The 24,091-nt window shown below is 40.9% G+C and overlaps 1 protein-coding gene across 4 annotated transcripts in view; it reads left to right on the top strand.

Annotated features, from left to right (window-relative positions):
* Positions 1-24,091, top strand: part of GHR (growth hormone receptor) — a 163,829-nt gene that overhangs the window by 64,990 nt on the left and 74,748 nt on the right. For 3 of the 4 annotated variants that reach the window (XM_058169877.1, XM_058169875.1, XM_058169876.1), the window contains exon 3: positions 7,963-8,043. The exons of the other annotated variant lie outside the window; for it this stretch is intronic. In XM_058169877.1, the coding sequence (XP_058025860.1) occupies positions 7,974-8,043 (70 nt within the window). In that variant the 5' untranslated portion in view covers positions 7,963-7,973. The remainder of the gene's footprint in view (positions 1-7,962; positions 8,044-24,091) is intronic. 4 annotated transcript variants of the gene reach the window in all.

Below are 24,091 nucleotides of genomic sequence, written 5' to 3'. Positions count from 1 at the left end.
TATAGGTATGTGTACACATCAAAAGGAGATAATAAAATAAAATGTGACACATTGGTAGATGTAGACATAGGTTGTCGTGTCCCACTCCTCCGCTGACGGCCGGGTCAGGGAAATCCGAATCAGGCTTGCCTCTGCAGCTCTGCCCAAAGTCCTAGCAAAGTCCTCAGAGCAGGCAGGAGACCAGTAAGTGACTTCAGCAAGATAAGTTCGACTTTTGCCTGACTCAGAGACTGCCAGAAAGCAGATCCTTTATATAGGCCATGGGGTGTGGCTCCTTGACGCAGCACTCATTAAGGCCTGTCCCTCCCTTCCTTCTGTTGCCTCCGCCTATCCAGCCTTCTGATGCGAGGGTCACACCAATCAGCAGCTGTTGGGAATAAACCCTCCTCAGGCTCACATGCTGTGGAGGAGGGGGAGGGGTCTAGCTGCTCCGTTTGCCTGGGCATGGAGTCAGGGCTGGGGCTGGGAGATGCTCCTTCTTCTGCAGTTTGTGTGGGCATGGAGCCAGGACTTGGGCCGGGAGGCATACATTCCTCAGTGTTCGGGAGCAGGTAAGAAGGCCCCGGCTGCTCTGAGGGCGGGCAAGACACAACATAGGTCCAGTGGTGGGATTCACCTACCTTCCCTACCTGTTTGCAAATGTGCCACCTCTGCACATGCGCATGGCCTTCTGCGCATGTGCAGTAGTCACACATTACATCTGGCCACATTACATCTGGCAGAGCCTCCCACAGTTACCGCTACCAGTTTGTGCGATCCAGACAGAACCGACTGAATACCACCACTGCATAGGTCCTATGAGTCATATCATACTATTAGCTGTCTTCATTATTTAATTTACTTTGTTTAAACATACCCAGCTATTTCAACAGTAACTTTTCTATTCTTCCTTTTTTTTTAACTTTAGAACTGAGTGGAATTTCCTGACAACTGATGGCACTGTTTCTCAACCATGGTGGGTTTAAGAGGTGTGGACTTCAACTCCCAGAATTCTCCAGTCAACATGCTTCTTAAAGCTGCCAAAATTGAGAAACACTGACACATGGCAAATAGGGAGCTGTTATTCAAAGTTGTCTGGGTAGTTATGCATCAGAAGGCCATATTTCCTAAGCTTTTCTGTGACCTGCAGCTGAGCCAGGATTTGTCCAGTACAATCTGTTCACCAGACTCTTCTTGATCTCCAGTTTTATGGACTTCCGGTGTAGGTGACCGGGGGCTAATCAACACATTCTTTATGCTGCAATTAATTGCACCATAAAATGCATCCTGTTCTGGACTGAACAAGCCACCCCTTCCTGACAAGCAAGTAGCTAGGTTTAGTTTAGTATTTCTGGGAAATCTTGCAGTATTGAGTTCTCAGAGGAAAAGGTAAAATATCAGCAAACTATATATATATAATCAAGTAAAATTGGGGCATTCTTGAAACTTAATTATATACATAGTTCCAGTAACTGCAGAAAGGAATTTTGTTTGGACATCGTGAGCAAAAAAATAAAAATCACATATTGAATTCTAGTTAAACTGTTCCCTTTCATGCATCAAATCGTATATCTGAATGTAAAAACTCACATTAGATAGAAATCTAGTCATTTTCCTGTGCACTTTGCTTTCTTTTTTAAATGTACAGGAAATTGTAATGAAGTGCAGCATTTACACATGTGAAATCCTTCATGTGGAACAGGTCAGCACAAGCTGTTCCATCCACCTGACTCTGCTAAACTCGCATTGTTTGGTTCTAGATGGAATTGCAGGATGCCACTATTAAATTGGATTTTTTGTTCTAACACTTTCCAAAGTTATTCTACCCTGTTTAGTACCATCTTCTCTGACCTCATGTCACCCATTGACATTATCAACCAAGATGCACAGTAAAGTAAGTGAGATACTCTGGGCTAATTATCTGGCAAGGTAAGACTCTTAAAGATGTAGAAATTACATTTTGGTGAAAGGCGCTGAAAAAGAATCAGTACATAAAGTGAAATGTGAACGCTCACCCAGGGCCATATTTTTCTGCTTTAACTGAACAGAGAAATGGTCTCATCATTGATCCTAAAACTGTGTCCTCTTTATAGCTTTAGCAACTTTTTTTTTTTTTGCATTTATATCCCGCCCTTCTCCGAAGACTCAGGGCGGCTTACATTATGTCAAGCAATAGTCTTCATCCATTTGTGTATTATATACAAAGTCAACTTATTGCCCCCAACAATCTGGGTCCTCATTTTACCTACCTTATAAAGGATGGAAGGCTGAGTCAACTTTGGGCCTGGTGGGGCTTGAACCTGCAGTAATTGCAAGCAGCTGCTGTTAATAACAGACTGTCTTACCAGTCTAAGCCACAGAGGCCCTTTCCTTATCAGTTTAGCAAAAGCTACCTAAGTTCAGGCGACAGCTTCTAATAGTGGCAGTATGTTAACAGATCATGTGAAATCCAGCTGTATCATGTTGAAACTGTGGCTTCTACAGTGTCTACAGGTCTTCCTGGAAAGAGCAGCTCTAATTTCAGGTTGTGTTCAATTACTTCAACTACTTTCATGAAAGGTCACTCAGGAAAATAACAGGAATTTCTTAATTTGCTGAAACTATTGCTCTAGCAGACATCATTTTAATGGCTTGTTGTTTCTTATGAATTGGCTGATAACAGAGCCTCAGAGGAGAGGTACTGGGACTTTGTGACTGGAGCAGGGAAACACGTGGGCAGATAACAAACCAGAGAGTTTTGCCAAAAGATTTAGTAGAGGAAGTGACCAACCAACTAATTTCAAATGTTCTTATGCCAATCTTTGGTTTGTCTGCATCTAAAGTATTGTGAATAGAATATATGAAAAAGCAATGCAAGGAAAGTTGGAAGAATGCAAACAAAATTATCAAGAAAACAGAACACCTTCCCTAGCCTAAGGCAGAACAATACTAAATCCTCCTTCAGTTTGGACCAAAGGAACTGAGGAGAGAATAAGATTGAGGGGTATGAAATTATGCGTGGTTTTTTTGGTCCCTCCAAACCTAGTGACCACAGGTCAAGCAGAGAAGCTGACTGGAAGAAGTAAAATACATGAAAAACAATGCACAGGATATAATAGAATTATTATTCCACAATAAGTGGTGATAACTACTTTTTTTTTTAACTACTAATGGGTAGAGAATAGATAAAGTCATGGATGACAGGTCTATCAAGGGCTGATATTCATGAGCATCAAGGTTACTTTCAGATTGGATCCAGCAACTGTCCAAATGCTAGTTGCAGTGGAACAACAGCAGGGGAGGAATATGTCTCCTTCCTTCTTCTGTAAACTGGATGAAAACATCTGGTTGGTTACTGTGAGGGGCAAAATACTGGACTAAATGGCCTTGGTCTGATCTGAAAAGACCATTCTTATGCTCTTATCCCTGCATGTTATAACATGGTCCGTTCATTTGTAGATTTGTGTACTCTGATAATTCAGCCAATGTAATTTATAAATGGTGATTTATGGCTTAGGGAAATACGTGAACCAACTTACATGAATATTTTGCTGGACTGGATGTTAAAATCAATTTAACGCAGGAAATAAAAAAGCTCATAAGTAGAGATACCAGTGCATGCGCACACATACACCTGCACAAAAACATATTTTGGTTTATAAAGAAATAGGCTCCTGAACAGTTCATGTACTCATCATCACTCTTACATTTTACAAATTTGTCAAAACCCTCTTGTAAAGCCATTACTGCTTTCTGTAAGTTATTGTTGATGAATAAAGAAATGGGACTGAAGGATCCAAATCTAGTTATGTTCATTTGTTACTAAGACTACTCACACAGAATAGTTGCTGATTAAAAATACAGTCAGACGAAAGAAAAGCACCACAGAAGATGAAGCCACAAAATCTTATCAACACCAGACAAAAGGCAGGATGCCAGAAGCAACTTAACACAGATCAATCAGAATTCAATTTTATGAGTTAGAAGATAGTCTGTGGAAAGAGTTACTTTCCTGTTTACTCTTGCTGTGCCCCCTTGGTATGATAGTCTTAATTTGGGAAAAATTATGTTGGGTCATTTCCTACATTTTAAAGCAGGGGTCTATTCTTAAATAGGGCAAATTTAAATTAGTTTTTTTTTAAGGGATGTTTTTAATTATTGTGTGTATCTGTATTTTATCTGCCTGTTCACCGCCCTGAGTCCTTCGGGAGAAGGGCGGTATACAAATTAAAATATTCATTCATTCATTCATTCATTCAACTGTGGCAACTTGTGGACTTCAACTCCCAGAATTCCTCAGCCAGCAAAGCTGGGAATTCTGGGAGTTGAAGTCCACAAGTCTTAAAATTGCCAAGATTAGAGACCCCTGTTTTAGAGCACTCCAGCTCATACTGAAGGATGGAGATGGGAACAACATTATAAAGGCTTATTATTAGTAGAAAGCAACCTTGTCCATATATGCATGACATTTTTCAAGTTCAGAACTGATGCCTGCCGGACATGTGTTTCTTCCCCCAGCTGTTGAATTATACTGGCACAGAGGGATTTTCTTTTGTTCCATGGTAGTCTCCAGCCAAAAGAGCTTGGCTTTAGAATTCTTCTCCTAGAATGCACTCCTATGGACAATCCCTTGGGTGATTTTTTTCTGTTCGTCTCTGTAGGTCCTACTTTTGGTAGGTCTCTGTAGGTCTTCGCCTTTTGAACTTACCCTTTTTGCCTTTTTGCAACTAACAGAATAACAGAGTTGAAAAGGACCTTGGAGGTCTTCTAGTCCAATCCCCTCCTTAAGCTAGACACAGCAATTCAGACAAATGGTTGTGCAGTCTCTTCTTAAAACTTCCAGTGTTGGAGCACCCACAACTATTAATCATTCACTGACATATAGATTAATAGTTCTCACTGACTGGAAATTTCTCCTTAATTCTAGGTTGGATCTCTCTTTGTTAAGGTTTCTTCAATTACTTCTTGTCCTGCTCTCTGGAGTTTTGGAGAACAGGTCAACTCACTTTCCTCTGTGACAATCTCTCAAAGATGGAAGATTACTATCATGTCATCCCTTGTCCTTCTCTTTGTTAAACTAGACATACCCAGTTCTCTCCAGACTACTTATCATCCTTCATTGCTCTTCTCTGCACTTCTCCTAGTGTCTCAACATTTTTTTGTATTATGGTGATAAAAACTGGATGCTGTATTACAAGTGCAGTTTTACCACTGCTGTATTAGTACACGGTGGCTTAGTGGGTAAGAGACGCTTAGCTTGTCGATTGAAAGGTGGCAGTTCGGCGGTTCGAATCCCTAGTGCTGTGTAACGGGGTGAGCTCCCATGACTTGTCCCAGCTTCTGCCAACCTAGCAGTTTGAAAGCACGTAAAAAATGCAGGTAGAAAAATAGGGACCACCTTTGGTGGGAAGGTAACAGCGTTCCGTGCGCATTTGGCATTTAGTCATGCCGGCCATATGACCACAGAGACTTCTTCGGATAGCACTGGCTCTTCGGCTTTGAAACAGAGATGAGCACTGCCCCGTAGAGTCAGGAACGACTAGCACATATGTACGAGGGGAACCTTTACCTTTTTACTAGCACTTTACATGTCCTTGATACTGTTTCTCTGTTGATGCATCTAGGACTGCATTGGCTTTTTTCGTAGCTGCAGCACACTGGTTGTCCACTGGTTGTCCACTAGATCCCTCTTACAATTACTGCTGTTGAGCTAGGTATCACCTGCTCTATACCTGTGCATTTGGCTTTTCTTGCCTAAGTGTAATATCTTATGTTTCTCACCAGTGAATTGCATTTTGTTGGATAGAGCTGATTGTTCTAGGCTGTCAAGATCCAGAAGGATATTGAGCCTATCTTCTATGGTGTTGGTTATTTCTCCCAGCTTGATGTTGTCAAATTTGATGAGTTCCTCTTTAGTAGCTCGTCTGCTGTTTCCATCCTTACACCATTGAAGATATTCTACAGGATTCTGTTTTCTTGCCTTTCAATCACACAGAAATTTGATATGGGAAAATAGACTTGCAAAACAAGTCTTACTTGTTTCAAAGGAAGACAAAACGGCAAACTGAGGCATGATTAGAAAGGAGAGACCGAGAAACCATGGTTTGGCTGTTACATTATTAAATTTTCAAGCTCTGATTCTTACTTTAAAATTATGCAAAATGGAATTATAATAATATTTAACGGAAAGTCAAGGGTTAACTACACGTGTGAAGTTCCTAAATACAAAACAACTCTGTATAAATACAGCATAATATGGGCTAATGAAGATAGCTCTTTTGTTGCTAACACTTGCCATTGGTTCAGCAAGTTGGTTTTTATCCCAACTTGGAGGGGGAGACCTGCGAGTTCATTTGCAACAGCGGAGACTTGTGGAGAATTTTAATTCTTTCCAACTGGCACATATCTTTGGGGGGAGTCCTTCAAAGCCAGCCCTGTGGTGTGGAAATCTCCCTGTGATCCCTTTTGCGTAGAAAGAAATATCACACTTTGTTTTTTTCTCTTCTTTTTATTGCCTGGCTTACCATGAGGTAGTTTGAAAAGAATGCATAAATGCATTGCCAGGACAGAACAATAGGCTTTCCTAGGAAATCATAAAAAATGGAATAATTATCAAGCTTCTCTTGACAGTCTTGTATAATATTAAACACAAAAATTCTCCATAATTAATAATATCTTGAGGCATGATTTTTTTGGCCAGTTTAGTAGTTGCCAGTCTTTTTGAAGCCTTGTGCCAGGGGAATCCCCTGCTAATAGTCAAGTTGACACACCCAAGCCATATTAAATTCAGAAGGAGAGATTTAAGTCCCTAGTTTGCAGGAATCAGGCAGCTTTCCTAGATCATAATTGTTATATTCCTATTTGGAATATATATCAATTCAAGTTTCCAGAACCCGGAACCCTCCAAATCTGTTGATACAGCTAATTCTAGATTTCCAGCTGTTTGGTGATTTTATATTGGAAGTTTGTGCTGATGACCAAAGGGAGTACATATACTACATAGATAGGATTATGCTTGCAGCTCAGCTACTATATGGGTTAAAGTTCTCATTCAGGCTAGGCTCTGCAAGATAGAAGATGATGGCTTTGCTGTTTCTGCTTCTTTTCTTCTTAATTTTTTTGTTCCTTCCTGTTGAATCTAAAGCTCTAGAGCTGGGGTACCTGTCCATCCCTTTTTGAACATACCAAAAGGTAACAAAGCTTTGATTTTGGGGGTACATTTCTTTCCCCAATACAAGGTCAAAACACTATGCTTATGACTTGTGGCTTGTGACTTCCAACAATTGAATCATAGCACACTTTTTCTTTTCATGGAGAAGCTGCATATCCTTCCATTACACTAAAATCTGCCTGGCTTCCTATTCTTCCCCTTTTGAAAAAAATCCAATGGGAGAAAATTCTTCAAAGGGTCTTCCCTTGGGAAGTATGGATAACACCCCCCCTCGAGAGATGATTATCCGGTGGACGATAGAATAGTCCTTTAACTGTCTTTTCATTCAATAAGTATATAATAAAAAGCAGAAAAATGCAATCCAAATTTTCTGTTTAAAAAATGGTAACACAAAATCTCTTGCCTATGAGAATTGATAGAAAAAGGATATTTTTTTTTCTGCATGGCACTGGTATAATAGTATATTTCTCCTATACTCACCGCCTCCTGGTAAAAGTCACCCAGCTGGCTTTCATGCCTAAGGGGACCTGATAATAAAACATTTGAAGACACTCATCAAGAACCTCCAAGTTTCTTTGATGATAATTTTATTGGTATAAAATGAATGCGTGTCCTGGAATGTCTATTTATTTACCGGTCAGCACCCTCATAATTTATTGTTGCTTACAGATTCAATATATGATAAAACTTTACAAGGTCATAATATTTATTGTAGTCTAGTCCCTTCCTTGGCTTTATTCCATCCAGTTCACCACTAAAACAGCAGAGAAGCGAAATGGTGTTTCCGTCTTATATAATGAGATTTATACTATTATCTTTTTCTGCAATTGCAGAATCGAGAGGAATGGATCTTTGGTTGTTGCTGTTTACGTTGGCTCTGGCATCTGCGAACAGTTCTTTTTCCACAATGAAACGTGAGTTTGAATGCTTTTGAGAAAGAGGTATTAACAATGTTTGCGGTACTTAGTATAAGAAATTTCAACATTAAGTCTATACTATAATTATTCTCAGCATGAGCTATTGCTATACCAAGTTCTATTTTTACTTTTACTTTTCGTTACTTTGAACTAGATAGTCTGAATTAAGCATCAGTGCCTGCAGGAAAGGTATTATAATGGTTCAATCTAAACCAGTATCTAAGAAGACAGGATCATGGCCCACCTAGAAGCTAATGGCTGAAGACAACTGGTTTTCTATCTATAGATTGTTGTGCAGAATACAACACTTGCCTACAGAAAGGCAATGCCATTTCAGTGACATCGCTAAAGAATTGACAAAAAAACTTGGAGCCACCTCAAAGAAGGAAGCAAACACACCAATTCCCCACAACAGTGCCTTCAAAGAATCAAAGTCATGACAATAGATGAAGATGAAATCGTGATATCATAGCACTTTTTACATCCATAGACCCAGAATTAGCCAAGAATACATGACAGCACAGAACACTCAACCTAACCAAATACACTAAGATTGAAATATCTAGAACCATTGATTTTGTCAACCTTTGCCTAACCATATACTTTAAGTTCAACTGACAAATATATCAACAAATCAAAAGAACACCCATGGAATTACCACTTTCAGGACAAATAGCCAATAGCGTACTGCAGTACATACAATGCAAAGTATGGATCCAGTGTGTAAACGACATCTTTGTCATAATAAAAAAGGACTAACTAGAGAACATATGCAAAATCATCAACAACATCTTCAAAGGAATAAAATTCATTGGGGAAGAAGAAAACAGCATGTTACCCTTCCTGATTTCCTCACCAGCAGAGGCAGTGATTCGAATTAGAAACACAAGTCTACTGTAAAACTACCCACACCAACCAAGTGCTACATTACTAAAGTAACAACCTCCAACAAGCTGTGTAACAGCACTATAACATATATTATGAACGTATTTATATGAATATAAACACATTGCAGCAACTTTGAACATCAGAAAAAGAAGCAGATCATTTATCCAACATTTTCCAGCAAAATAGATATCCTGCAACTTCATCAAAAAGTGCCTGACATTCAACCCAATATACAAGAGTAAATATACCCAATTGGTAGTACAACCAGTACAAGTTTTTAAAAAGATAACACTGCCATACATCAAAAATATCTCAAACCACAACAGATCATTACAACCACGTGGCATCACCACAGCATGCAAACCAATTAAAGCCCTCCAGAATATCCTAAGTAAACCACAAGATCCAGCAGCCCTGGAAGAAAACACAAGAGTCATTTACAGCATACAATGTAAGGACTGCAATAGGACAAACAGGCAAAAGATTAGCAGAGTGCATCCATGAACACTAACTAGCAGTCAGAAGATATGATGAAAACTCCTTAATTTCACAACACATGGACAGATTTAATCAGTTTCAACTGGGAAACAGTGAGCCTCTTAGACCAAGTCCAAAAATGCTAAAGAATTCCTGGAAGCCTGGCACTCATACAAATTGAGCATCAACAGGCACATAGAGATAAATAACATCTATGTTATGTATTAACAGTTGTGCCTTTAAATATTTGAGCGGGAAATCAGCACGTTGCTGATTGGACGAAGCCTCCAGCAGAACTGTATAAAAGGAGAGGTTTTTCCCCCAGCCTGTTGCTGGGTTCACCCTATATTAAAGAGCTGTTGTCACTACCCTGGTCTCCAGCCTCGTTACTTCCCGAACTTAACATTGGCGACGAAGGTGGGATCTCGAGGCTAAGGAGAACCAGAACCGAGCTGAAGCACGCTAGTCCCGAACCCAGCAAACTCAGGGCAGAAACGCGGAAATGGCAAACACGCCACCCGCACCGTACAACCCGGGCAAGGAGAAATGGGAACATATATGACCCGTTTGAAAGCTTTCTAGAAGCCAACGAACTGCAGGATCCCTGATAACCGCAAGCGGCTTACTTCCTAAGCCATTGCGGGCGGAGGTGTCGAGATTGCGGAAGCCTGGCAGAGCCAACGCCGATACAATCGGTATCGTGGCCGACTCTGCAGACTTTGCTGAAGAACCATTTCGCACGGCGCCGTCCAAATACGTGCAGCGGTTTGAATTCGGAGAACGAGACAGATGGAGGCGAGTCCATCGGTGACTACATGGCGCTTTAAGAAGAGCGCCCAAGGACTGCGGATACCGAGACTTAGACGAGGTGCTACTCGAGCAACTCATCCGAGGTCAAGGACATCCGCCTCACGGCGACTGCTAGCCAGGAGCAACCTGACACTAGCCACCGCTCTGGACGAGGCCAGAGCACATGAAATGTCTACTAAAGCAGCAGAGACTCTGCAAAAGCCTCTTCAATCCAAGGCGAGCGCAAACCCAACGCCAGTACACCAGGAGGAGATTCAGTCCGAATCCGAAGGTGAGGCGAGGATGAGGAAGGGTCTGCCGGACCGAGAAACGCGACACTGAGGACCGTGACGAGTGCGGAAGCTGCGGAGGGCAGCATCAGCGCCAACGCTGCAGGTTTAAAGACGCAACATGCCGGCGGTGTGGGAAGAAAGGACACTTAGCTCAGGTTTGCAGAGCGCCCAACCTTCCGCCGAAAATTCAAATCGGCCAATCAAAGCGGAACCGGAAAGGCGGCCCGCGATTGGTTCAAACAAGAAAGGCGCCAAGTCTAACCAAACGACTGTCATTATAGGCGCGCCTCAACCAAAGTGGAAAGAAGATTTTCACAAAGCCCAAGATCGAGGGAGTACGGTGCAGGCTTGAAGTAGACACGGGATCAGCGATCACCATCATGTCCTGGGACACCCTGGCGAAGTCGCTGCCGTCCGTCGAGCGCCATCTGCAAGCACAGCGGCTACGAGTGCCACGACTACCAGGGAATCGCATCCCTGTTCGAGGGACCACCTCCGTCCGAGTCGAGTACGGCCCTCACAAAAGACCCTGCCCATCACGATCGTCGAAGGAACTCTGCCCAGTCTGTTGGGACTAGACTGGTTTCGTGCCCTGGGCATGGGAGTGACTGGCATCTACAGAAGTGACTGCAATTTGAAAGACATTCTCTTTAACGAGTTCAAGATGTCTTCAAGGACTGCCTGGGCAAGTACAAGGGGACCCCTATTTCCTTCAACTTAGACCCCAGGTAGCCCCCATTAGGCTTAAGGCGAGGAGAGTCCTTTGCCCTAAAACCAAAATTGATAAGGAGCTGGACAAGCTCATAAACCAGGGGATTTTGGTGCCAGTCGATCACGCAAAGTGGGAGACGCCAATCGTCACCCCCATCAAATCGGACGGGTCAATTAGAATTTGCGCTGACTACAAGGCGACGCTTAACAAAGCCTTACAGAAAAGCGCGTACCCGGTTCCCGTAGTGCAACATTTATTGCACTCCTTGGGGCAAGGGCAAGTCTTTGCAAAGTTAGACTTGGCCCAAGCCTACCAACAACTGCCAGTAGACGCCCGCACAGCCAAGCCCAAACGATTGTGACGCACAGGGGGCATTCAAGTGCACCGATTGCAATTTGGGGTTAGTGTGGCACCAGGGCTGTTCCAAAACCTGATGGAACGACTACTGCAAGGGCTCCCAGGGGTAGTTCCCTACTTCGATGATGTCCTAATTTCAGGGGAAAACATGGAGGAATTGGGGGAGCGGTTAAGAAAGGTCTTGAGCATTTTCCGGACAGCGGATTAAAAGTCAAGACAAATAAATGTCAGATAGGGGTCGAATCGGTCGATTTCTTGGGCTACGGATAGACAAGAAAGGAATTCACCCTACTGAGAGCAAGGTTAAGGCAATTAGGAAGGCTCCAGCGCCCAAAAACAAAGCAGAGCTGCAGGCATTCCTGGGATTGGTTAATTTTACGCGGTCTTTTAAAGAACAAAGCAACTGCTATGGAACCGCTGCATAGGCTCTTAGGAAAAATACTGTTTGGTCTTGGGGAAAGTCAGAAAATAGGGCTTTTGAAGCAGTAAAGAACCTGCTCTCAAGTGCTAGCCTGCTCATCCAATATCACGACTCACTACCCCTAGTGCTGGTTTGCGATGCGTCCCCTTATGGGGTGGGGGCTGGACTCAGCCATAGACTTCAAACGGCACAGAAGCCCCTATAGCGTTCTACTCTAGAACGATGTCCTCCCAGAGAGGAACTACAGCCAATTAGACAAAGAAGCATTAGCCATTGTATCAGGGGTCAAAAAATTCCATGAGTATGTCTTTGGGCGGAATTTTGAAATCGTGACTGACCACAGACCGTTACTGGGATTACTGGCTGGCGACCGGCCAACGCCTGTGGCACTTTCGCCACGTTTGACCCGATGGACTATATTTTTAGCCGCTTACTCATACAAGCTGCAGCATCGACCGGGGAAAGAAGTGGGGCATGCAGACGCATTGAGCCGATGCCCACTGCCAGGGGCGACCGAAGACCCCACTCCGGGGACACCCATCCTCCTTATTGACTCGTTGGACTCTGGCCCAGTCACATCAAAGGAAGTGGCTCGGCATCATACCGACATTGTGTTAAGGACTGTACTCGGTTGGGTACAGAGGGTGGCCAGCCCGGGCGAACGGTTCAAAGAATTTGTTAAGAAACGTGATGAGCTCTCGGCTCAAGGGGTGCCTGTTATGGGGTGATCGTGTAATAATTCCTGTTAAGTTAAGGGCAAGGTATTGGACCTCCTCCACGAGGTCACCCAGGCATCGTAAGGATGAAGGGTTAGCTAGAAGCTATGTATGGTGGCCACTCATGGACGCAGAGATTGCTGAGAGGGTAGGGAAATGCCAAGCTTGCCAAGAGTCCAGACCGCTACCCCAACAGCCCCAGTCAGAGAATGGGAAAAGCCCCAAGGGCCTTGGTCAAGAATCCACATTGACTTTGCTGGCCCTTTCACGGCCAAACGTTCCTAGTGGTGGTGGGCGCATTTTCCAAATGGTTAGAGATCATACTTATGAAGTCCACCACAGCCGAAGCAGTAATCGCAACCCTGCGCCACCTATTCGCAACTCACGGGTTGCGGACACTCTGGTGTCCGACAATGGGCCCCAATTCACGGCAGCCCAGTTTGAAGAGTACCTGGCAGAGGAAGGCATCCGACATGCCCTCTCTGCACCTTTCCACCCTGCGTCGAATGGCCTTGCAGAGCGTTCCGTCCGGGCGCTAAGGAGGCATTGTCCAGGCTCAAGCCAGGTGACTGGCAAACAAAATAGACTTTTTCCTAGCCGTCCAGCACAGAACCCCAAGCACAGCCACTGGAAAAGCCCAGCCGAATTGCTAATGGGACGGAAACTCCGTGCCCACTTGACGTTTGAACCCCATTACACACCGAGGGTTACAAGGGGAGCTAGAAAAACAAGGAAATGAGCATAGGCGACCGGGTGTGGGCCGAAACTATGGGGACGGCCCGAGTTGGGTCGCCGGACAAGTAACAAAAGTAACAGGGCCAAAATCGACGTGGTAGAGCTACCAGACAACCGAGTGTGGCGGCGCCACATAGATCAGTTAAGGAAACGAATAACTGACCAAACCAAACCAACAGAGACAGGTAATGACCAATACCACTTTGAATCCACAGCTGACAATGACCCGGGAGGCGCAAGACTTAGCTGAGGTCCCAGAGTTCCAGCGACGCCATCAGGTCCCCGAGGAAACAGCAGGAAAATTCCAAAATTAATCCAAGGCCGGATGGCCAAGAAAAAGAGTCGGCCAATAATCCAGAGCCCGATGGCCCAGAGAAAGAGCTGGGAGGAGAAAACAGCCCCTCCGACCAGCTCAAAACACCACCCAGAACTGAACCGCGCAGGTCAGAAAGAACTAGGAGACGCCCAGGTTATTTGCGTGACTACGTCGAAAAATAACATGTAAATAAATATGTAAATAAGACCAAGTGTTTTCTGGGAGGGGAGGAGTGTTATGTATTAACAGTTGTGCCTTTAAATATTTGAGCGGGAAATCAGCACGTTGCTGATTGGACGAAGCCTCCAGCAGAACTGTATAAAAGGAGAGGTTTTTCCCCCAGCCTGTTGCTGGGTTCACCCTATATTAAAGAGCTGTTGTCACTACCCTGGTCTCCAGCCTCGTTACTTCCCGAACTTAACAATCTACATACCATTCAGAAGAGACAGTCAAAAGGCCAAAAAGTAAACAAGCTGACCAAAATACTTCCCCATCAGCAATCAGTACCCAGATGAGCAGAAATTAACATCAAGATTAACATAAGACCAACAATTAGGAAGCAGAAAATACCTTAATTAAGGAACTGTCAACTCGAGACAAACAGGCTAACAGTAAACAATATCCCAATCAAGGAACTACCAAAACGGCTCACACTTACATGAACAGGGCAAACCACTAGTATATAAAATGAGAGCAAATTTTTATTCTACCCATATCCTTTCGGTGACACTAATAAGGAGCAGGATTTTCTTGCAATGCTACTGTGGTACATACTGTACTCTAAATTTGTACTGCCAGAACAAAGCTACTATTGAGCCTACACACACGTGCAGAGGTCCTTGGCACAGCCAAATTAAATGAATGACTTTTACACAGCTTGAAGCGACAAATCATGAAATGCTGGAAATCATTTTCATGTCATTATAAATTATTAATCATATCCTATGTATTTGGTTACATAATATTTAGAAATGACACTGAATATTTGTTGTGATTCCTTCTTCAGACGTGACAAATGGTATGACATGAAAAAGACAAATGAGACCCTGACCTGAATCATAATGCATAGCACTTCTGATCCTATCTGCTTGTGTTTAATCATATGGCTTGTGTTTCAAGTCATTTACTATAACTCAGGATTCTTGGGTTAGTGTTCAGATGGGGGGGGATTAAAACTTTCCTCTGTTCTTTAAGAATCAAGGTGGTGAGAAGATCAACCCCTTGTCTTCCTCTGTTTGAACATAATATCAACCCAGCATTTGTTTCTACTTATTTCTAAAAATATAACACAGAAGGTGTTGTTTTTACATTATTATCAGAATGTATATTTTGTCAGGGTTTCTTGCAAAAATCAAATCCAGAAGCACACACAGATAACTGATTCAGCAGGATTCATTAACTTTTCTTTATATACATAATAACAGATGAAATAAATTTTACAATACCAATAGCAGAATTCTTTCAACTTGGTAACAAGTAGAGAGATCAGTTTCTAGTTTGAGTTCAGCAGACAGACAGGCCCAGGCTTGTTTCATTTCAGAGCTAAGCACAGAGCTTAATACAAAAAGAGCCTCCTCTATACAGGGCTGATAATAATAATAATAATAATAATAATAATAATAATAATAATAATAATAATAATAATAATAATAATAATGATAATGATGATGATGATGATGATGATGATGATGATGATGATGATGATGATGATGTTTTAATTTGTATACCAACCTTCTCCCGAAGGACTCAGGGCGGTGAACAGGCAAATAAAATACAAACAGAAACATACACCATAATTAAAACAACCCTTAAAAAACTGATTCAAAATTAGCCAAAAAATTTAAAATAACCTTACACCCCATAAAAATTACAGAATTTAAAACCCACAATTAAAATTTAAAATTTAAAATCAAGCCAGTCCAGCCAAACGGAATAAATAAGTTTTAAGTTCGCGGCGAAAGGTTCCGAGGTCAGGTAGTTGTCGAAGCCCAGGGGGAAGCTCGTTCCACAGGGTAGGAGCCCCCACAGAGAAGGCCCTCCCCCTGGGGGCCGCCAGTCGACATTGTTTGGCTGACGGCACCCTGAGGAGTCCCTCTCTGTGGGAACGCACCGGACACTGGGAGATAGAGGCCGGCAGTAGACGGTCCCGTAAGTAGCCCGGTCCTAAGCTTCTGCACAGACTCAGTTGTCTAAGCCATGCCCAGATTTCAGACTTAAGTTTCTGTTTCCAAATAAGCCTCACTGGCTGATGTATTCCAGTCCATGAATATTCATATTCTGACATATTTTAGATCCTGACTACCCAGTGTACATTCATTGGTTTGGAGTGATTTTATTGAATCTAGAGTTGAATCACTACCAGGGGTGAAATCCAGCACGTTCTGATAGGTGCTGGAGAATCAGTAGCGGAAATTTTGAGCAGTTTGGAGAACCGGCAAACACTACCTCTGGCTGGCCCCAGAGTGGGGTGGGAATGGAGATTTTGCAATATCCTTCCCCCAGGAGTAGAGAGGGAATGGGGATTTTGCAGTATCCTTCCCCTGCCACGCTCACCAAGCCACACCACACCCACCAAGCCATGCCCACAGAACCGGTAGTAAAAAAATTTGGATTTCACCACTGATCACTACCTATCCTTTTCTGCTTTGAGTATCAAATTTGGCCACCCTGTTCTGTTTTTATTACATCCATTATTTTATTTTCAGCATCGGAAGCTTAATGAATGTGGTGGGGAAGAAAACTGGAGGAGGAAATGGATTGAAACTTATTGTAAAACAATTCTTTATTGATGGTCTCTGTACATCAAATATTTCCTAACAAAGGAAACAAGTAATCTTGAAAAGAGGATTAAAAAAACCAAATAGAATATTTGAAAGGCAGGCCTCACTCAGTGTTTAGTATTACATACTGACATATGCAAATTAAAGTGCATAAAATAATTCTAAGGAGGACTGTTTAGAAGAAGGCTCCACAGCAGTGATTCCCAAACTGTGAGCCGCGGCTCCCCAGGGAGCCGCGCTATCGTCATGGGGGCGCCGCGGAATATCTGCGCCCGCTGGGTCCGGCGCTGATGCGCCATTTCTGGGGCGTCTGGTGCGCATGCGCAGTTGCAGGTCGGATTTCCGGGGGAGCCGCGGGCGCGTCTGGTGCGCATGCGCAGTTGCAGGTCGGATTTCCGGGGGAGCCGCGGGCGAAAAAGATTGGGAACCTCTGCTCCACAGTGTAGTGCTTTGAGAAACATGGTATATATCATGCTAAAATTAAAAGCACTGCAATGTTTACTCTTTGTTTGAAGAAGAATGTTTATTTTTTATTTTAGTTTTTTTTTATCCCACCTTTATTGTTTTTATAAATAATCGAAGGCAGCAAACGTACATAATACTCCTTCCACCTCCTATAAACACAGAGATGGGTTTTTTTCCTCTGCTGAACAGTAAATTTCCACATCTCTTATGTTTAATTTAATTTAAATTTAAATAAATAATAATTATATTACTCACATAGAATCATCATATTACTTTTATCCTTCTCATCTGTTCCACTACTTTCTCTATTGGCATTATTATTATTATTATTATTAACCTTTATTATGATTATTATTACTTTGTTGTTTTCCATGCACACTGCGAGCTTATGTTTCAGAGACAAATTCTTTGTGTGTCTATACACACTTGGCCCATAAAGTATTCTATCTATTTTGTGAGGTGAGTTGAGCTGAGAGTGACCATCCCACAGTCATCTAACATGCCTAAGGCAAGATTAGAGCTGATTTCCGTTCTTGTACCTTAACCACCGAACCATCATCTGTTATAGATCAAATTCTATTATAGCTATTTGTAACAAAAGACTAAACCCATTTGGAGCTGCAGAAAGCTGACTGGTGATTGTTTTTTCCAGTGCCCATTAAAGAAAACCACTGTGCTAACAGTAGCAAAGTTTCCCATCAGTTCCTTGGCTCAGTCGAATTCATAAAGTGAGAAGCACTTTATTCTTAAATTTTGCTGCTACTGGATGAGGATTGAGACTTAGAGGTTTAAGGAAGAGTTTGGTTGAATCGTGGAAGATCAGAATGGGTTTTTCTATTGCATCTAAAAAGCGGAACTAGCTCATTGGGGGACCTCAACTCTCAGAATTCAGAAAGTTGAAGTCCACACAGCTTACAATTGCTAAGGATGAAGAACACTGGTCTATGAACTGATGTACAAATCCATATTCAATTTGCACAGTTATGCCAGAAAGGAAAAGTAATCAACTGAGCCTTTACAACCACATGTTACTATTTCCCCCCTAAAAGACTGCATTAAGATCCCCCTATAGCCAGTTTTATTTTTGTAAGGCCTCATTACAGTAGTAATTCAGATTGTTATGAGATTAAAAAGGTTAACACCTGTTGTAGGAGACTTTCTTTTGTCTGTGTGTGTGCATGTGTGTTCTCTAACTTTCTTTTGGCTGCTCTTATGATACTATGAGACTATTTCATGACAACTGACCGGTTCGTGCATTTGAGACTTGAAAGCAAATAAGCACACATTTCCCTCCCCCATGTGGAAACTCAAATAAACCTAATAAAGCGGTAGTATTATCTTAGGTGTATTTAGTTTTAAGCTATACAAGTCTTGATTTTCCTGTTACTTTTCATATTTTCATGTTGTTGTTTAATTAAAACATGTTTATAAGCTCTGAAAGCTTCATAGCTCTAAAAAGTCATTGATATGAAATAATCTAAAATGAATTAATGTTTGGAAGAATGCCTTGGCAATCATTAGTTCAGGCAAAAGCTTCTCCCACATTTGGTCATTTGTCAATTAGAACATCAAATGTGTATGTGAACTGGTCATCCTGTGTTTTGAATGAGAATGTAATTTGCTCCCTACATGTCCCATGATGTTATATCAAGACATTTCAGATATTCAGTTGGTCACTGAAACCCAAATGTGTGAACCCAAAATTGCATTTTCAATTAATATTAAATCAAATCAAATCACTATTTGGGGAAGTGAGGTACCTAGCATATTGCTCAAAGAACAAAATTGCCTGAAAAAATATGCCCTTGATATAAAATGAAATGCTTTTTCTTGTATGAGAATATTTGAAGACTTCATTAAAACCCTTCTGTAGAATAAGTCATAATATCCTAAAATTAGTTTCTGTACTCTGTTTCAGATTACTCCTGCCAATTTCCTTTATAAAGTGGATTGCTTAATGCACTTTGTAGAGGAAACTGGAGAACATAAGCTTGGGAAACAGCCCATGGAATAATATATTAGCAAGTTTTCACACACACAAAAATCTTAGCTGGACACATATTGTTTTGTTTTCTGGAGTAAAGTTGGATCCAATTATGAAACTGCCATGATGTCCTTGTGATAGTAATAATTCATTACTGGGACAGGGAATGGATTTTTCAAGAGCACATCATCAAGAAAAACAAAGCTGCCTTTGCACATCTTAACTAAAACAGATGTTGCTTTAATCCTTCCTGATCTACTATTGTAGAAAGTAGATGCAGTAGATGAAACTCCTACCAGCATTCGTGACTTTAGTAAGTTCTATAATGAAATATTTAGATGTGCTGAATGCTCAGGGAAAGATCATAATTTATTTATTTATTTATTTATTGTTTAGATTTCTATACCGTCCTTCTCCTGAAGGACTCAGGGCGGTTTACAGCCGAATAAAACAAGAATATAAAAATTAAGAACATTATTAAAAAACTTAATCAATTTGGCTAACAGCTAAAATTCAATACAAAACTAAAAACTTAAGTTAGACTCCATTAAAAACCCCATTAAAACTATTAGGCCAGCCCTAACCGACGGAACAAGAATGTCTTTAGCTCACGTCTAAAGGTCCGGAGGTCAGGGAGTTGACGTACCCCTGGAGGTAGCTCGTTCCAAAGGGCAGGAGCCCCACAGAGAAGGCCCTGGGAGTCGTCAGTCGACATTGTCTGGCCGATGGCACCCTGAGGAGGCCCTCCCTATGGGAGCGCACTGGTCGATGGAGGCATTTGGAAGCAGCAGGCGGTCTCGTAAGTAACCCGGTCCTATGCCATGGAGCGCTTTAAAGGTGGTAACCAAATAATAATAAATATAAAGAGTTAAAATTTAGTTTTATTTTATTTTATTTGTCGAACATGTATTTTATTTGGTTTATTTTATTTGTCGAACATGTACTAGATAGCAGGTATAATATAAACATGGGCATGAACTAGGAATGAGTACAAGTAAATGGGGACAGTAGGGCAGGGACGGTAGGCACGATGGTGCGCTTATGCCGCCCCCTTTATGGACCTCTTAGGAATGTGGTTAGGTCCATGGTAGACAGTTTAAGGTTGAAGCTGTGGGGATTAGAGGATGTAACAACGGAGTCAGGTAGAGGATTCCAGGCGTTGACCACTTTGTTGCTGAAGTCATATTTTCTGCAGTGGACTTTGGAGCAGTATTGAGTTTGTATCTATTGTTTGCCCGTGTATTATTGCGGTTGAAGTTGAAGCAGTCATTGACAGGTAGGATTTGTAGCAGACAATTTTGTGTATTACACTTAGGTCAGACTGTAGGCAACATAGTTCTAGGTTTTCCAATCCCAAAATTTTGAGCCTGGTGGCATAAGGTATTCTGTTGTTACATTATTGTTATTATTGTTGTTGTTGTTGTTGTTTTACATAATTATTATGTTGTTACTTATTATTATTATTATTATTATTATTATTATTATTATGTTGTTGTTGTTGTTGTTGTTGTTGTTGTTTTGTTTGTTGTTACATAATTATTATGTTGTTACATAATAATTGAATACATAAGGTATTCAAGTTATCAGACTCTTGCCTGGAACCAGACAGAAGTATTAGCAGATAGAAAGACCAATGGTGTAGTTTCAATCTGCTTCTTTAAGAAAGATGGACTGCAACGGTGGCTGGGGAATTCTGGGAGTTAAAGTCCACCTCTCTGAAAGAGGCCAAGGTTGAGAAACTGGTTTAGTGACACATTATTTTATATGCTGGTCTTGTAGAGTAAAGATGGGGCACCGTGTTTTGCTATCTTCTTTGTCTTCTGTTGTTGAATGCATGCACATATTTTAAGGAAAGCCTTATAGAACCCAAAAGTGGGATTGTAAGGTTTAAAATAAGAGCTTTCCCTGTTGTCATTACCAAAAATCACCTTATATAACCAAATTCTATAGTTACCATTTACTCCTTCTGGATTTAATGTATTTTGACACTTATAAAATTAAAATCTAAAACTTTGGAAAAGAGTTTAGAGCTTAGTTCAGGCTTTCAGTTTTCCAAAGTTTCTCCTTCAGACAAAATAACTAAAATCCAGGAATTTCATGGGAAGGGGGAAAGTGACTGACATTTAAGACATATCTATAGTATGTCCATACGTCTATGGTATATTGCTTTCTTAGGTTAATCAGATGCAAAGTAGATTTTAGGCTAAATTGGTATTTGCGGAAAAGACAAATAAACATTTGTTCTTTGAAATAACAAATCCAGTTGTTAAAATCAAAGCTGTTTCCAACGTGAATATATCATGTTAGTCCTTATCCATTACCTCTAAGCAACTTTTTGAATTGGACATATAAAGAATTCAAACTTCAGAACTGCTACTAACTAAACTATAGCCTCACTCTTAAATATAGTCAATATGCAAAAATATATGCAAACAATGCATCCCATAAAATTGTATGAGTTTGATAGCTTTGCTTTGTAACAATTTCTTTTATTGCGTTTACCATATTCATTATCCTAAATTACTAGAGGCTGCCAAAAAATGCAGAAAATGCGTCAAAATGTCAAGTTCAGATTTGACAAACATGTTCCTTAATCTCCAGGCATCCAGTGTAATCTACAGTTCTCAAGAGTGTTACAGATTTTTGTAGAGTTTAGTTAGATCTAATATTTTTTTCCAAAATAAATGTGCTGTTGCCATTTTCCCTAGCATCATATGTTAAAAATGTTCAAATTGTTAAAAATGAATTCTTGCTATTACGAAGAATAATTGAAATTACTTAATGAAATTGGCCAGAATAATAAAATGAAAAGGCAGCTGAGTCACATTTAAGCTATTGCTAATAAGTTCAGCAAAGATGTAGAACCATTATTTGCAGATGTAACCTGTCAATGTTGTGCTGTGAATCAGCACACCTGCTGTTTGCAATGTCATGCAGCTTAGGAGTTCAGTACTTTGCCATTCATAGCAACCCACAAAACATTATCCAACTTTTTAATGCTGCTACTGTTATTCTTGGTGGAATGATGGTGATTTCAAGTGTGTGTGCGTATGCGTGTTTGTATGTGCCTGCGCACGTGTGCGCGCGCACACACACACACACACACACACACACACATATATATATATGTCTTGGCATATTCGGGTCTTTTCCAGTGTAAGGTTGAGAGTATCTTGGCGACGTTTCGATGAGGTCTCACTCATCATCTTCAGGCTGGTGCTTTCGGCTTCAAGCTTTTGTGGGCAAAGCGTGGTCGGAGCTGCCGTCTTTCTATAAATACTGGTGGGGAGGTGGGGAGTGTTGCTGTGAGCGGGTTGGTTGGCTGTAACCAGAAGACTTTCTGGCCGGCTTTCATATGTGTGCGGGAACCGAAAGTACCTTATCTGACATGTGCATGCCCCCTGGGCAGCTTCTCTTCCTGGTCGTGGCCCTGACAAGCGCGAGCACACGCGTGAAGTGCTCCCTTTTTGGCACTTGGTATCATGCATGCACGCTTCCTTTTTGGCACTTGGTGCCAATATGTTAGATCACTGATCTAACATATAAACTGGGCCAGTTTGAGCTAAAAACACACAAAAAAGGAATACTGTCTGTCAGCAACTATATTCTCCTGCTACTGCCAAGAGCCACTTTGCTTTTATACAGGAAGTCCTTGACTTACAACAATTCATTTAGTGACCATTCAAGGTTGGTCAAAGTATAATGGCACTGAAAAAAGTGACATGACTGTTTTTCATACTTACAACCTGTGTAGCATCCCCATGCTCATGTGATCAAAATTCAGATGCACACTTATGACTGTTGCAGCATCTCCACACTCATGAGATTTACTTTTTGATGCTTGACAACTGGTTCATAATTATGAGGGTTGCAGTGTCCCAGGGTCATGTGATCAGCTTTTGTGACCTCCTGACAAGCAAAGTCAATGGGGAAGCCAGATTCACTTAACAACCGTGTTACTAATTGAACAACTGCAGTGATTCACTTAATGAATGTCACAAGAAAAGTTGTAAAATGGGACAAATTGCTCACTTAACAACATAAATTCTGGACTCAATCATGGTTGCAAGTCGAGGACTAAGCGTATTAGATGTTCATGATCACAACCTTTAGCAAAGGTTGCCTTAGGCAATTTAAGATGAACACTTTATATTTTCTTTTCCGAAACCCAGAAGAAAAAAGATCTGGTAACACATATACAATGAAATATTTACTGAGTTGTGATGGGGTAAAAGTAGTAAATGATATGCGAGTTCTATATTTTTCTTGTCCCTCACTGTGTTTTAAACTTGTGTAACTTGATGAAGGAATGCAAACATTGTGTAATGTTGTTGCTGAAATTATTCACTGTGTCTGAAACAAATAAACCATTGTGAAGGGCCTTGGATGCTGAAATGTTTTCTGGTCGCTGAAGTAGTTTGTTGTTGTTTTTCTCCTTTAAAGCAATTGAACTATCAACTTTTATAAAAGCAATAAAATACAAACCAACGTAATGGAGAAAAAGGGGAGGAGAGAAAAGGGAAAATTTAAAAAGTAACAAAAACAATACGTAAAATAAATTATACAACTTTTTTCAATAAAGAGACAATTATAAAATACAATATCTTCTCTCTAAATTTAACTAAATAATATCACTACCTAAAAAATTTTTAAAGTATTAATAACCAATATTCAAATGATGGTTATTAGTTTAACTATATTCTTAGTTTCTTTAACATAAAGAAAAATAAAATAAAAACCTATAAAGAAACCATAATCATATAGCTAACATCCATAATATTTCTTCAATCACATCAAAGTCAAAATCAACCATCAACTTTTAACAACTGTTTTAAATAAAAAAGATACTTAAAAGATAAATATCTTTTAAAGATTTTAAAAGATAAAAAGGAAATTATCTCACTATGGGTTGTAATTTGCTTTAGATAATGATGGTTAATTTATCACTGGCTTTATGACACTCCCACACTCCAAGGCAGTATACCTGTTTAATGTTAATTGCTAGAGGGACAAATGAAGGCAATTTTATATTTAATGGTATTTTTTAATATTATCTACTGTGACACATCACCATTAATTGTCAGGCATATTTTGAAGAAGTTATGTTGGCAG

Source organism: Ahaetulla prasina, chromosome 2, assembly GCF_028640845.1.
Source record: "Ahaetulla prasina isolate Xishuangbanna chromosome 2, ASM2864084v1, whole genome shotgun sequence".
NCBI lineage: Eukaryota > Metazoa > Chordata > Lepidosauria > Squamata > Colubridae > Ahaetulla > Ahaetulla prasina.
The sequence above is the reverse complement of the archived record's forward strand: the minus strand, read 5'-3'. Positions and strand labels throughout refer to the sequence as shown.